Genomic DNA, 13,193 nt, shown 5'->3' on the forward strand with positions numbered 1-13,193 from the left:
AGTTAATGTCTTTATCCTTATGCTGACATGGAAAAATCTTTATAAATGCTTTCTGAAAATAGCAAAATGGTCAACCATTCTATAACACTTCACTTTGTTTAAAGAAAAAAAAAATGACATGTAAATGGGAGGAAGAAGAGGTACTGATCCACAGAAGATGGTACAACAGGGTATGCTTAATTAGAGTAGAAAAAATTCTGGACAGATCAACATAAACGTTTAACAATGCTGACCTCTGAGTAGCGGAGCAGGAGTACAGTAGGGATACTCTCATGGCTTAAATGTCTGTTGCTTTAACATTTTTAGAATTAATACAAATTAGGTTGAACCAATGACATTTACATTTTTTGCAAGTCAAAACTGTCAAATATTAGCAGTTTCATTTGGCTCAACTTAAATTTTACAATACAAAAGCCCAATAATGATTTTTAAAGTAAAACAAAACATGATGCCTGGAGCTGCACTCAGCAGCAGCCCAGGTGGGTCTAGCCAGCACAGTGCCAAGTGAAATTCTGGCCGCCTTCGTCCCGATGTAGGGTTTCTATAAATCAGCGACAACCCAGCTCCTAAGCCTTAGGCTGTAACTCACAAACAATCCTTTTTCCACACCATCTTTCCCCAGTCCTCACCTCCCCAGAGACTGGGTCAATAAATTTAGTCAGCTCAACTCATGTTTCAGGGAGCACCCATCAAAAAGGGCCCCCAAGGACCTGGAGGTCCTTCCATACCCGGGAAAGGAGATCACTCAAAGGGCACATGGACCCCTGCATAGGATGGGCTCCTCTCCTGAGGTGACCCACAGAATCCTGGTACCTTTTGGCATTGGTGTCCGATGAGTCATATGGTGACAGCGGGGGCAGGGTATCCACAGTCAATGTGTGCTTGTAGCCCCTAACCATCACTGGTGTGATCCAGGAAAATGTAGCAAAGGAGAGCAGTCCTGCATCATCCACAGGGTTGGGTGCCAGCCTAAGACAAATGAGACACTGTATGTTCCAGGGCATAGAGGTTATTGCCCTGAGTCCCTAGCTTGAGCTCTTAACTGTAATAATAATCACAGCCACACTTAGAAGCCATGATTCCCACCCATTAGCCATTTGAGCAATGGCGTGTGCTGGGACCCGCTCATATCAGTCTGTGATAACTGATTTTAAGATTTTTAGGAGTTTTGCAAGTTAGTTGCTAAACATGGCCAGTATTAAAAATTACTTAATTTTAAATAAATTGTCTTAAGGACAAAGGTAAGTACTTGAAACTCATCACTTCTTAATTATTTTACTAGATTTGGCTAGTATGTATGGTCTTTAGATTATATAAATCTGTTGCATCTATACAGTAGAAATACAATGGAACAGGGTGCTATGCACATCTCTTCCCAACTTGGCATTCAGTGACATCACATTGCCTTGAAATCAGTGTTACCCACCATGGAATTTTTTTGGTGAGCCAGTGCTCAAACCTCACAACCAACCCATGGGAACGAAGGCACCTGACCTATTTGTCATGAGGAAATGAAGATCGGGAAGCTGATTATCAGAGGCTAAAGTGCATGTCTTGTGCTCCCAGGAGGATGGGGAAGGTACAGAGCCGGGCATGACACCATGGGGATGAAGCAGGGAGGCTACCTAGGCAGGCACATGCTGGAGGCAAACTCATGGTTCTGCAGACCAGGAGGATGGAATGAATTAAAGCATTTAAAGTGCTCTGGCTGCATAAATACCAGCTAGCAGATAAAAAAAAAAAAAGAGGTCAGAGGAGGGGCAAGGAGGAGAAGAAAGAAGAAATGGAAGAAAGCAGAAGGAAAAGAAGGAAAAGGAAGTAAAAAGAAAAGGAGGAGAAAGAGTAAACCGTTGAGGAGAAGGAAGAGAAGAAAAGAGAGGAAGAGGAAGAGGTAATGAAGAAGACCTTGGTTTTGCCCTTGCAAAATTAACCAATTAACCACCTAAGACAGAATAAAGTCAGAGACATGGAGTAATATCTACTGATTACTAAGCCATGAGTATATTCTGGACCCTGTAAGGGCTTTATACTTGTAGCAGATGCTGCCAGGATGCCGTGGGTCACAGACACTTGGCTCAAGCTGACAACATCCCATCTTCCATGTGGGCTATGCCCCCTTTTCACCACCTGTTTCAGTGCCTTCTCAGGAGCATAAGTGCAGCCCAGAATTGCAGGGCACTGATGCCTCCAGGGGCAAATCTTAACAAATGGGGAATATAGGAGCCCATGGACAAATGCGCCCTCCTATCCTTTGGGTGGAAAATTGTACACTTTCCCAGGAAGACCTAGTAGAATCCAGCCCATATTCCTACAGCAGTGACACTGATGACACCATGTTGTCCTTCCCTGACCCACTTCCCCTAAATCCTCCCTCCTGCTTCCTGGGATCACATCCTGAATGAGCTACCTGCATCCAAGTTCTTAGCTCAGACTCTGATTTTGGAGAACTCAAGCTAAGAGAATATTAACAATGTACCATGTACCTGGCACATGGTAAAACTTTCTAAAAGGTGGCTTTTATGATACAGTCATACATTACTTCATAGAATCATTACAACAAATCATTGGAATGGACAGAAGGAGGGAATAATGACACCATTTCGTAGGCAAGAACATAGTGGCACAGAGAAGTTCAAGTCCTTGGCCAAAATCTTAGAGTTGAAAAGTGGTGGAGCAGTGATTCAAACCCACTCCTTGCTGACTCCAAGGTCCCCATCATTTTCTTAAGCTCTACACCACATTGCCTCTCCACAAAACAATTATAGCTCAGCCCAAACAGTGGGTAGTTAGTGCTTTCCTGCCTGGGGCTAGTTATGGTAGCCTATTCCCTCACCTTTCAACCTTCACCTCTCCCCTCAGAGGGCTCAAGGTGCGTCTTCGGTCCAGAGATTCTAGAAAAGAGCAATGCTGTGTCACCTCAGTATAGAGATGCCACTTGGCCTTCTGATCTTCAGAGGACTGGACATAAGGGCCTTTTCCATGCAGAAAAGGCAGCATTTTATGATATTTTAACTAGTATAATATTAATAATATCACATCATATCATGTTAGAGTTAAGCATGTGAGCTTGAAAGTCAAGCTACATGTGTTTCTATTCTGCAGTTCATACATGACCTAATTCTCTCTCCCCATCTGTATAACAGCCCTTTGGATTGTGAGCTTGCAACTGCTTCCATCAGTAGGTCTAGTCTATTTCTCCACTCCTAGAATCTGAGCTGACTTGTGCCTCAATTTGGTCAATAGAATGCTGTGAAAGAAATGGTGTGCCAGTTCTGAACTTGAATCTCAAGAAACCCTATATACTTCAACTCATCCTTTTGGCAGTCTGCTCTCATACTAAGTGATCAAGCCCAGGATACCCTGATGGGAATTGATAGCCCATATGGCCTACTTGTTCCTATTGCCCCAGTCAGCAGCCACCTTGCCAACGGGAATATTTATAAGTAAGCCTACTCAAGACCAGATGAATCACCCATGTAAGCCCAGCCCAAGTTGCTGACCAAACCATAAAGTTGTATGCTAACTAAATGGCAATTGTTTTAGCATTCTAAGTGTTAACAGTTAGAAAGTTTGTGTGTTACAGAAAAAAAAGCTACCTGGTGAACTTTCAGCAAGTTACTTAACTTCTCTGTGCCTCATTTGCCCGCCCATCAGATAAAGATAATAATACCTCCATGGCGGCTGGGAAGAGCAAATGAGAAAATGTTTGTAAAGTACTTGGACAGGTCTGGCACAATGAAAGCTTTCCTTAAACACTAGCTATTGTTCTCTCAGCAAAGGATAACAGGAGTGGCTAATGGATGGATGGATGGATGGATGGATGGATGGATAGATGGAAGACACAAAGACAAGAGAATACAGAGCAGCAGCATGGGGAGCAGGGCCAGAGCCTACTCTCCTGATAGGTTAGAAACTAATTCTGGAGGTTCTCCCCCGGCCCTCCATCCAATCCTCCTCCTGGCTTACCTTGCATAGGGTCTCACCGGGATCATGGTTTTTAGGCTGGAGTCATATCTTTCTATAAAGGTTCTCCGCTGGCCTCGCCGATCCAGATCTGAGATAAGGTAGGGGCCTTCACCCACCATCCTGATGGCAGCCTGGAGCCCTGGCCTATTGGCCTAGGGACACTTTCACTATATAGCAGAAAGATGAGGAAGGTCACTGAGAAATGAGGATGCTCTGAAATGGGTTCAGGCATTCCACCCATACTCTACCCAGATCAGCTTCCTTGCTCCAACCCATTAGACAGTTTCACCAATTAGCTTTCTACATTTATGGGTCAGGTGGGGGTGGAGGGTGAGGTGTGGCCAGAAACCCTGCCACATCCTTCAGTTCCACTTTGAGGTTTCTTTATTAGCCAGGACATTCTGTGCCTCTTCTTTTCCATTTTGGGTTGACTGGGACAAAAAATGCTATCATGGATTGTCTGTTGGGAGCTAGTCTGTGACCAGCCCTGAATCCCAGACCAACAAAAGAGCTCCAGGAAGGTATGTTTGCTGTCACACAAATTTGCTTCACACAGAGTGAAGTTTGTCTCACACACCTCTTTTTCTTCCGACTTCTTGTGTGTCCACACTGCCTTATACCCAAGGGCTAGAGACTTCAAATGAGACTACCTCTCAGGACAGGGCACATCTGGACAAACCCACATTCCCCCCCTCCACTTCTGGGACCACTGTCCCTAAGGAAAACCAACAATCTATGTGGAGATAACACTTTTTGGAGTGCCTGTCCAGTCCATAAACCAACCACCCCGTTCACCAATTACCTAAATCTAATGAATAGAGAATAATCCTTGAAGGTTTGCCTATTCCTGGTTTCAGTCCTTTCCTGAATGAAACCCCAGCTCTATTCTTCCCCTAGGATTCCATAACATCTCCCTCCCTATATGCTAGAGATGAATTCTCCCTTTTTACCCAAATTATCTTAAGTTGTTTTTTGTCATTTACCACCAGAGGCCTCACCACTAATACATGTATATGTATATATATACATACACATACACATATGTGTGTGTGTGTATACATACACACTCATACATGGGGTTGCCATTCCCATGAATTTTCTCAGGAAATTTTCATGGCTAGAAACATCAAATAAACCAATTCCCATCAAGGTTTTAATGACTGACAATCAAATGACAGAGTTAGAAGTGTTCTCAGATTCAATCTTTTACAAACTCTTCATTACACAGAAGAGGAAATGAAGACCAAAAGAAGGGAAAAGACTTACTCAAGAATATATGTGGTAGTGATACTAGCATCATGGCTGAATAAGACAACTTTTGTTTGTGTCTCTCCTACTCTCAACAATAATTTGCCATCTATTCACCAATAAAAGTGTCCTTCTGAGAGCTGTGGGATCCAGCACCATATGCCAAGAAACCGAGGAGTCTTGCCCACCCATGTATCAGGTAATGGACATAGAGACCTTGTTCCTGGCTCTGGGCCTTGAAGTGGTCCATGAACTAGCTCCAGACCTCCTTGGTCATAGTCTAGGAGTCCCTGAAAAATATTACCTTAGACAATCACTAAGGACAAGAGAACTTTTGGAGAAGTCCAGATTCCCAGTGGAAATTTTCCAGCACACCATTCAAACAAAAAAATATAAGTCTGGATGTATTGGAGAGGGAAAAGGGAATATTTTGACTTTATCCACACTACAACTCCCCCAAGGCAGCATAGCTTAGGGCCAAAAGAGATCTTCTCAGCCTATGATTTCTCTTATAGGAGAAAGAGAAAACTGGCTTCCAGAGCTGGCATCCAGCTGTACAGGGGGATGATAAAGAAGCCTATTTCTCTTTCACCATATATAGAGGACTGAATTCTGAACTTCATCAGCCTGGCAAGAAGAGGCTTCAAGAGAGGCACATAGGACTCTTGGAGGACATTAAAGGAACATGAATCCTACTAACTGCATCACAGATTACATCAAGAAACCTGCTTTTGAATCGTTGAGAATACCTCATTCACACATGTTTCCAACTGGTTCACAGGCACCCCTAGCATTCCACATGCCTCATCTACACATATACCCAGCCTGTGGCCAGCTCCCTGTGCATGTTGCCGGTGGCAGCAGTGAGAGGAAGATTTGACGGATAGCTAGTGAGCATCATGGAAAACCAAACCACACCAAATCTATGGGCTAAGGAGAGACCACAAACTTGAGCTTTAGCACCAGTTTTGGGAAAACAAAATGAAGGCTGTCAGCATCCAGCCCGGCACTTTACAGGATTGATAGAAAGCATATAGCCTTAAGAAGAGCAAGGAAGAGCTAGAAATATGGAGTAGGCATACCCATAGAATGTCTGAGAAAGCCCTAGACTCCCAGCAAGGATCATGGAACGTATTTCTTTCCCAGAGACTGTTAGTAAAGATTGGAGGAGGTAACTGATGTTTCAAATGTGAAGACAGCAATGCAAAACTTTAAGGAGCATGAAAAATTAAAGAAACATGGCACCACCAAAGGACAATAATAATATTCTCAAAAATATGGAGATTGCAAGTAACCCAGTAAAGAAATGAAAACATCTGTTTTAAGAAAACTGAAGGAATTACAAGAAAATTCAGAAAGACATTTCAGATAAATCAGGAAAACAATCCACAACCAAAATGAGAAGTTTAACACAGAGACAGAAATTATTAAAAGAACCAAACAGAAATTCTGGAAGTGAAAAATACAATGAATAAAATGAAAAGTGTAATAGGATCAACAACAGAAAGAATCTATGAGTTAGATGACAAGAAATTTGAGATTATCCAGTCAGAGGAGAGCTAAAAAAGAATTAAAAAATTAAAAATAAAAAATTAAGAATTAAAAAAGAGTGATGAAAACCTATGCAATCTATAGAATACCATCAAAAGAAACAATTTGTTAATTGTTGGAGTTTCAGAAAAAAGAGGAAGTATGAGACAGAAGACTTATTTAAAGAAATAATGGAAGGGCACCTGGGTGGCTCAGTGAGCTATGTATATGACTTTGGCTCAGGTCATGATCTCAAGGTCCTAGGATCAAGCCCTGAGTTGGGCTCCCTGATCAGCAAGGAGTCTGCTTCTTCCTCTCCCTCTGACCCTCCCCCTTGTTCATGATCTCTTTCTCTCAAATGAATAAATAAAAAATCTTAAAAGAAAAGAAATACGGGCTGTGACAAACCACTGAATTCTATTCCCAAAACCAATAATACACTATATGTTAGCTAACTAGAATTTAAATAAAAATTTAGAAGGGGGGTGAAAAAGAAATAATGGCTACAAACTTCCTAAATCTAAGTAAAGATTTGAATACCCAAGTTCATGAGCCATATAGGTCACCAAAGAAACTCAAAGAGATTCTTTCTAACACACATTAAAATAAAATTGTCAAAAATCAAACAGAGAATCTTAAAAGCAGTAAGAGAAAATAAGCTTGTAACTTACAAGGGAACTCCAATAAGGGTATTAGTGATTTCTCAGCAGAAACCATACAGGCCAAGAGAGTGGGATGATCTATTCAAAGTGCCAAGAAAACAAAAACAAAAACAAATACCTACCAACCAAGAATGCCCTAACTGGCAAAAGTATTATTCAGAAATGAAAGTGAAATACTTTCCCAGGCAAACAAAATATGAGGGAGTTTATCACCACTACACCTGCCTTAACAAGAATTGCTGGAAGAAATTCTTCAAGCTGAAATTAAAGGATACTAATTAGTAACATGAAAATTTGTAACATACTGACTAATGTAATATATAGTCAAATTCAGAATACTCTAATACTGTAATATGGTAGTGTGTTAACTATTCTAATAGACTAAGAGGCAATAATTTTTAATAAACACAATATAAAAAGGGACAAATTGTGACATCAATAACATAAAATAGAGGAGTAAAATGGTAGAGTTTTTGTATGTGATCAAAATTAAGTTCTTATCAACATAAAATGACAATTATATTTATAAAATGTTTTATATAAGCCTTAAGGTAAAAGGTTTTTAAGCAAAAACCTACAACAGATTTACAAAAGATAAAGAGAAGGGAGTCAAAGCATACCACTATGAAGTCATCAATTCACAATGAAACTGCAAAATAGCCAGAAAAAAAAAAAATAGTCTTTTACCCATCAATACATATGTGAAATGTAAATGGATTAAATTCTACAATCAAAAGACATAGAGTTGCTGGCTGGATGAAAAAAATAAGAAGACCCAACTATGTGCTACCTACAAGAGACTCACTTCAGCTTTAAAGACATACATAGGCTCAAGGTGAAGGGATGGAAGAAGGTATTTCATTCAAGTGGAAACCAAAGGACAGCAGGCATAGCTATACTTATATCAAACAAAATAGATTTTAAACCAAAAATTATAATAAGAGACAAAGAAAATTACTATATCATGATAAAAGGATCAGTTAATCAAGAAGATATAACAATCATATGTATAATATATACACACACATATATTGTATAAATGTAAAAGATGATAGATAGGTATGTTTTAATGATGGGACACTTAAATATATTAAGCAAATACTAACAGATCTGAACGGAGAAATAGACAATAATACAATAATATTAGGTAACTTTTAAAAATTCAATTAGCCAATATATAGTACATAATGATTTTTAGATGTAGTGTTCAATGATACTTTAATACTCCACTTTCAACATTAGCTAGGTCATCCAGACAGAAAATCAATAAGGAAATACTGAACTTGAACTACATTTCAACTGGACGTAACAAACATATATGGAATATTCTGTCCAACAACACTAAAATGCACCTCTTTCTTAGGAACACCTGGAATGTTCTCCAGGATAGATAATGATGGGTCACAAAACAAGTTGTAGCAAATTTAAGATGACTGAAATTATACCAAGTATTTTTTTTATCACAATGGTATGAAATGAAATCAATAACAAAAGAAAGCTGGAGAGTTCACAAATATGTGGAAATTAGACAACACATTTCTGACCAACCGATGAGTCAAAGAAGAAATCAAAAGGAAAATGAAAAAAAAAATCTTGAAACAAAGTGGAAACACAATATAACAAAACTTGTGGTATGTAGCAGAAGTAGTCCCCAAATGGAAATTTATAGTGATAAATGTCTACATTAAGAAAAATAAAAGATTTCAAATAAAGAACCTAACTTTACACTTCAATGAACCAAAAAAAAAAGGAAGAACAAACTAAGCCCAAAGTTAACAGAAAGAAATAACAAAAATCAGGGCCGAAATAAATAAACTAGAGATCAGAAAAAACAATATAAAAGATTAATGAAGCTAAAAACTGGTTTTTTGAAAGGATAAGCAAAATTGAACAAGTCTTTAGCTAGACTATAGGAAAAAGAGAAGACTTGTAAGTAAAATGAGAAAAGTAGATACTACAACTGATAGTACAGAGATACAAATGATCATAAGAGACTACCAGAATAACCATACATTGACAGATTGGATAACTTACAAATAATTGATAAATTCCTAGAAAAATGCAGCTCATCAAGACTGAATAATGAAGAAAAAGAAAATCGGAACAGAACACATGACCCAATCTATCCCCCAAAAAGAAAATCTAAGACCAGATGGTTTCACTAATGAATTCTACTAAACATTTAAAGAAGAATTAATGTCAAATATTCTCAAATTCCTCCAGAAAATCGAAGAGGAGATATTACTCAATACTTATAAGACAAAAATTACCCTATTACTAACACCAGATAAGGACATTACAAGAAAAGGAAGCTATAGGTCAATACCCTAATGAATATAGATGCAAATATTCTCAAAGAAATATTAGCAAACTGAATTCAACAACAGATTAAAAAATCATACATCAACTATTAATCAACAATTAATAAATAAATAAATAATAAAATAAAATATCATACACCATGATCAAGTGGAGTTTATCCCTGGGAAGAAAGGAAACAATAAAACACTCATGGCTAAACTTAACAAAGGAGGTGAAAGATCAGTACACTTTGAGGAAAGAGATTGAAGACACAAATGGGAAGCTATCTTGTGTTCATGGATCAGAAAAATTAATATTATTAAAATGTCCATACCACACCAGTTATCTATAGATTTGACACAATCCCCATAAAAATTCTAATGACATTTTTCACAGAAATAGAAAAAACAATTCTAAAATTTGTATGAAATCACAAAAGACCCTGAATAGCCAAAGAAGAAAGAACAGAGCTGGAGGCATGACACTTCCTGGTTTCAAACTATACTATAAAGCTATTGTAATCAATGGTGCTGGTATAAAAACAGACACATAAAATAGAACAAAATTGAGAGCCCACAGATAAACATATATGTATACATGTATACATATATAAATACATATATAGTCAATAATATTTAAAAAGGAATCTGAGAATACAGGAAAAGATATTCTCTTTAATAAATGGTATAAGGAGAACTGGATAATCACACACAGATGAATAAAATTGGACTCTTATCTTAACACTACTCACAAAAATGAACTTGAAATAGATTAAAGAAATAAACATAAGAAGTAAAACCATAAACTCCTAGAAGTAATCAGAGGGAAAAGCTCCTTGTCTTGGCAATAATCCCTTGATATGACTCAGAAACACTAGCAAAATAAAAAACAAAAATAATTAAACACAACTACATTGAGCTAAAAGTCTTCTGCACAGCAAGAGAAAAAAAAATCAACAAGATGAAAAGACAACCTACAGAACGGGAAAAAAAAAATTGCAAATCCTGTCTCATAAAGAGTAAATATCCAACGTATATAAAGAACTAATACAACTCAAAAGTAAAATAAAACAAAAAATTTGATTTAAAAACGAGCAGAGGTGTGAGGTGATATCTCATTGTGGTTTTGATTTGTATTTCCCTGATGCCGAGTGATATGGAGCACTTTTTCATGTGTCTGTTGGCCATCTGGATGTCTTCTTTGCAGAAATGTCTGTTCATGTCCTCTGCCCATTTCTTGATTGGATTATTTGTTCTTTGGGTGTTGAGTTTGCTAAGTTCTTTATAGATTCTGGACACTAGTCCTTTATCTGATATGTCGTTTGCAAATATCTTCTCCCATTCTGTCAGTTGTCTTTTGATTTTGTTAACTGTTTCCTTTGCTGTGCAAAAGCTTTTGATCTTGATGAAATCCCAATAGTTCATTTTTGCCCTTGCTTCCCTTGCCTTTGGAAGTGTGTAAACCTGGTGATTCACAGACCTGTACCCCTGGGGATAAAAATATATGTTTATAAAAAATAAAAAATTATAAAATAAATAAATATATACAAATGAAAAAAAAAATGAGCAGAGGAACTGAATGGACATTTTTCCAAAGAAAACATACGAATGACAGACAAGTACATGAAAAGGTGCTCAACATCACTAATCATCAGCGAAATGCAAGTCAAAACCACAAGGAGATATCACTGCATACCTGTTAGAATGACTATCAACAAAAAGACAAGAGATAACAAAGTGTTGACAAAGACATAGAAGAAAATTCTTGTGCACTGTTGGTGAGAATGTAAATCAGCACAGCCACTACAGAAAACAGATGTAAACTCCTCAAAAAGTTTACAATAAAACTGCCATAGGATTCAGCAATCCCAATTCTGGGTATATATCCAAAGGAAATGAAATCAGGATCCTGAAAAGATACCTGCACCTTCACACCCATTGCAGCATCATTCACAGTAGTCAAGATATGGAAACAATTTATGGATGGATTAAAAAGAATGGATTAAAAAGATGTGGTATACATATACAATGGAATATTATTCAGCCCTGAGAAAGAATGACATTCTGCCATTTGGGACAACAAAGATGGACCTGGAGGAAATTATGCTGAGTGAAGAAGTCAGACAGAGAAAGACAAATACTGTAGGATACACACTTACATCTAGAATCTAAAAAAGCTAAACTCATAGTAACAGGGAGTAAAACAATGGTTGCCAGGGGTTGGATGGTGGAGGAAATAGGGATATTTTGGTGAGAGTTAGGTAAAAATTTCTAGTTATGAGTAAATTCTGGGCATCACAAGTACAACATGGTGATTAAAGTTAACAACACTGTATTACATACTTGAAAGTTGCTAAGAGAGTGGATCTTAAACATTTCACTTCAAAAGAGAATGATAATTATGAGATGATGGAGGCTTTAACTCATGTTACTGTGGTAGTCATTTCACAATAAAGTCTATCAAATCTGCATGTCATACACATTTAAATGTATAATATGATAAGTTATATTATATGACAATTATATCTCAATAAAGCTGGGGGGGAAGCAGAGTCTACATAAAATGAGTGGCACTATCTCATCTGGGACAGGCTAGATATAGAGAAACTGACATGTCCACTTTTTTCCAATTACTCCGGAAAACCCCTTGCATATATTATATTACAAGAAGCACCTCTCTGGAATAATATATTCTTTATTACAATAGAATTTAAAAATTAAAATAACTTCACTTCAAAAAAGACCAATCCCCCAAAATAGAAACAAGCATTACAAACAACTGGAGGGGAACAACTGTTTTGTAGGCAATAATACTGCTCAAAATCTCTTCTGTCATTCAATTAATGAATATTAAAGATATGAATACCATGGATCTCTAGATTCTTAGTTCAAATAGGAACTCCCTAAACTTCTTGTCAACCTGTGCTGTACTCCAAAGCCCTCCCTCCATTTCCATCACCTAATACTGCACTCCAGCAACGTCACATGTCTGAACAAATTGCCAATTATTTCCACCTCTTGGTCACCACTGTTACAACCTGGAAAAATGTAACATCATTCCCTTCACTTGACCACTTCCTGTTCAGCCTCAATTCAGGCTCAATTCAGACATTTCTCCTCTAGGAAAACCTCCCTACTTACTTATCTATTTTCCTAAACAGACTGAAAACTAAGCACAAAATAACACACATAAAAATGTAAATCGCAGCATAGTGTTAGCCCTGCAGCTGGGGGGGGGGGCAGGGAGGAACACAGAAAGAAAACAAAACTTAAAACTAAGAATTCAATCAAAGAAATAAAATGGGGCATATAATAATGGATTAACGATTAACCCCAAATAGTTTTATTGACAAACGACAGCTCAATGCCAGCCCTTGATAGGCAAGGAGGAACTGAAACATAAAAAACAGAGGGATAAGTGGAAGACAAATACCAAGCTGATAGACTTAAACCCAACCACATCAATAATTACATTTAATATAAATGG

The 13,193-nt window shown here is 37.8% G+C and overlaps 1 protein-coding gene across 8 annotated transcripts in view; it reads right to left on the bottom strand.

The window, feature by feature from the left end:
* Nucleotides 1-13,193, bottom strand: part of ABCC12 (ATP binding cassette subfamily C member 12) — an 87,610-nt gene that overhangs the window by 60,707 nt on the left and 13,710 nt on the right. For 7 of the 8 annotated variants that reach the window (XM_032326261.1, XM_032326260.1, XM_032326256.1 and 4 more), the window contains 2 exons: nt 3,967-4,133; nt 814-969 (listed from right to left, as the gene is read on the bottom strand). In XM_032326261.1, the coding sequence (XP_032182152.1) occupies nt 814-969; nt 3,967-4,085 (275 nt within the window). In that variant the 5' untranslated portion in view covers nt 4,086-4,133. Of the gene's footprint in view, nt 1-813; nt 970-2,833; nt 2,892-3,966; nt 4,134-13,193 lie in introns of those variants that run through there. The other variant, XM_032326259.1, reaches the window with a different exon arrangement.

This window comes from Mustela erminea, chromosome 19, assembly GCF_009829155.1.
Source record: "Mustela erminea isolate mMusErm1 chromosome 19, mMusErm1.Pri, whole genome shotgun sequence".
NCBI classification, from domain to species: domain Eukaryota; kingdom Metazoa; phylum Chordata; class Mammalia; order Carnivora; family Mustelidae; genus Mustela; species Mustela erminea.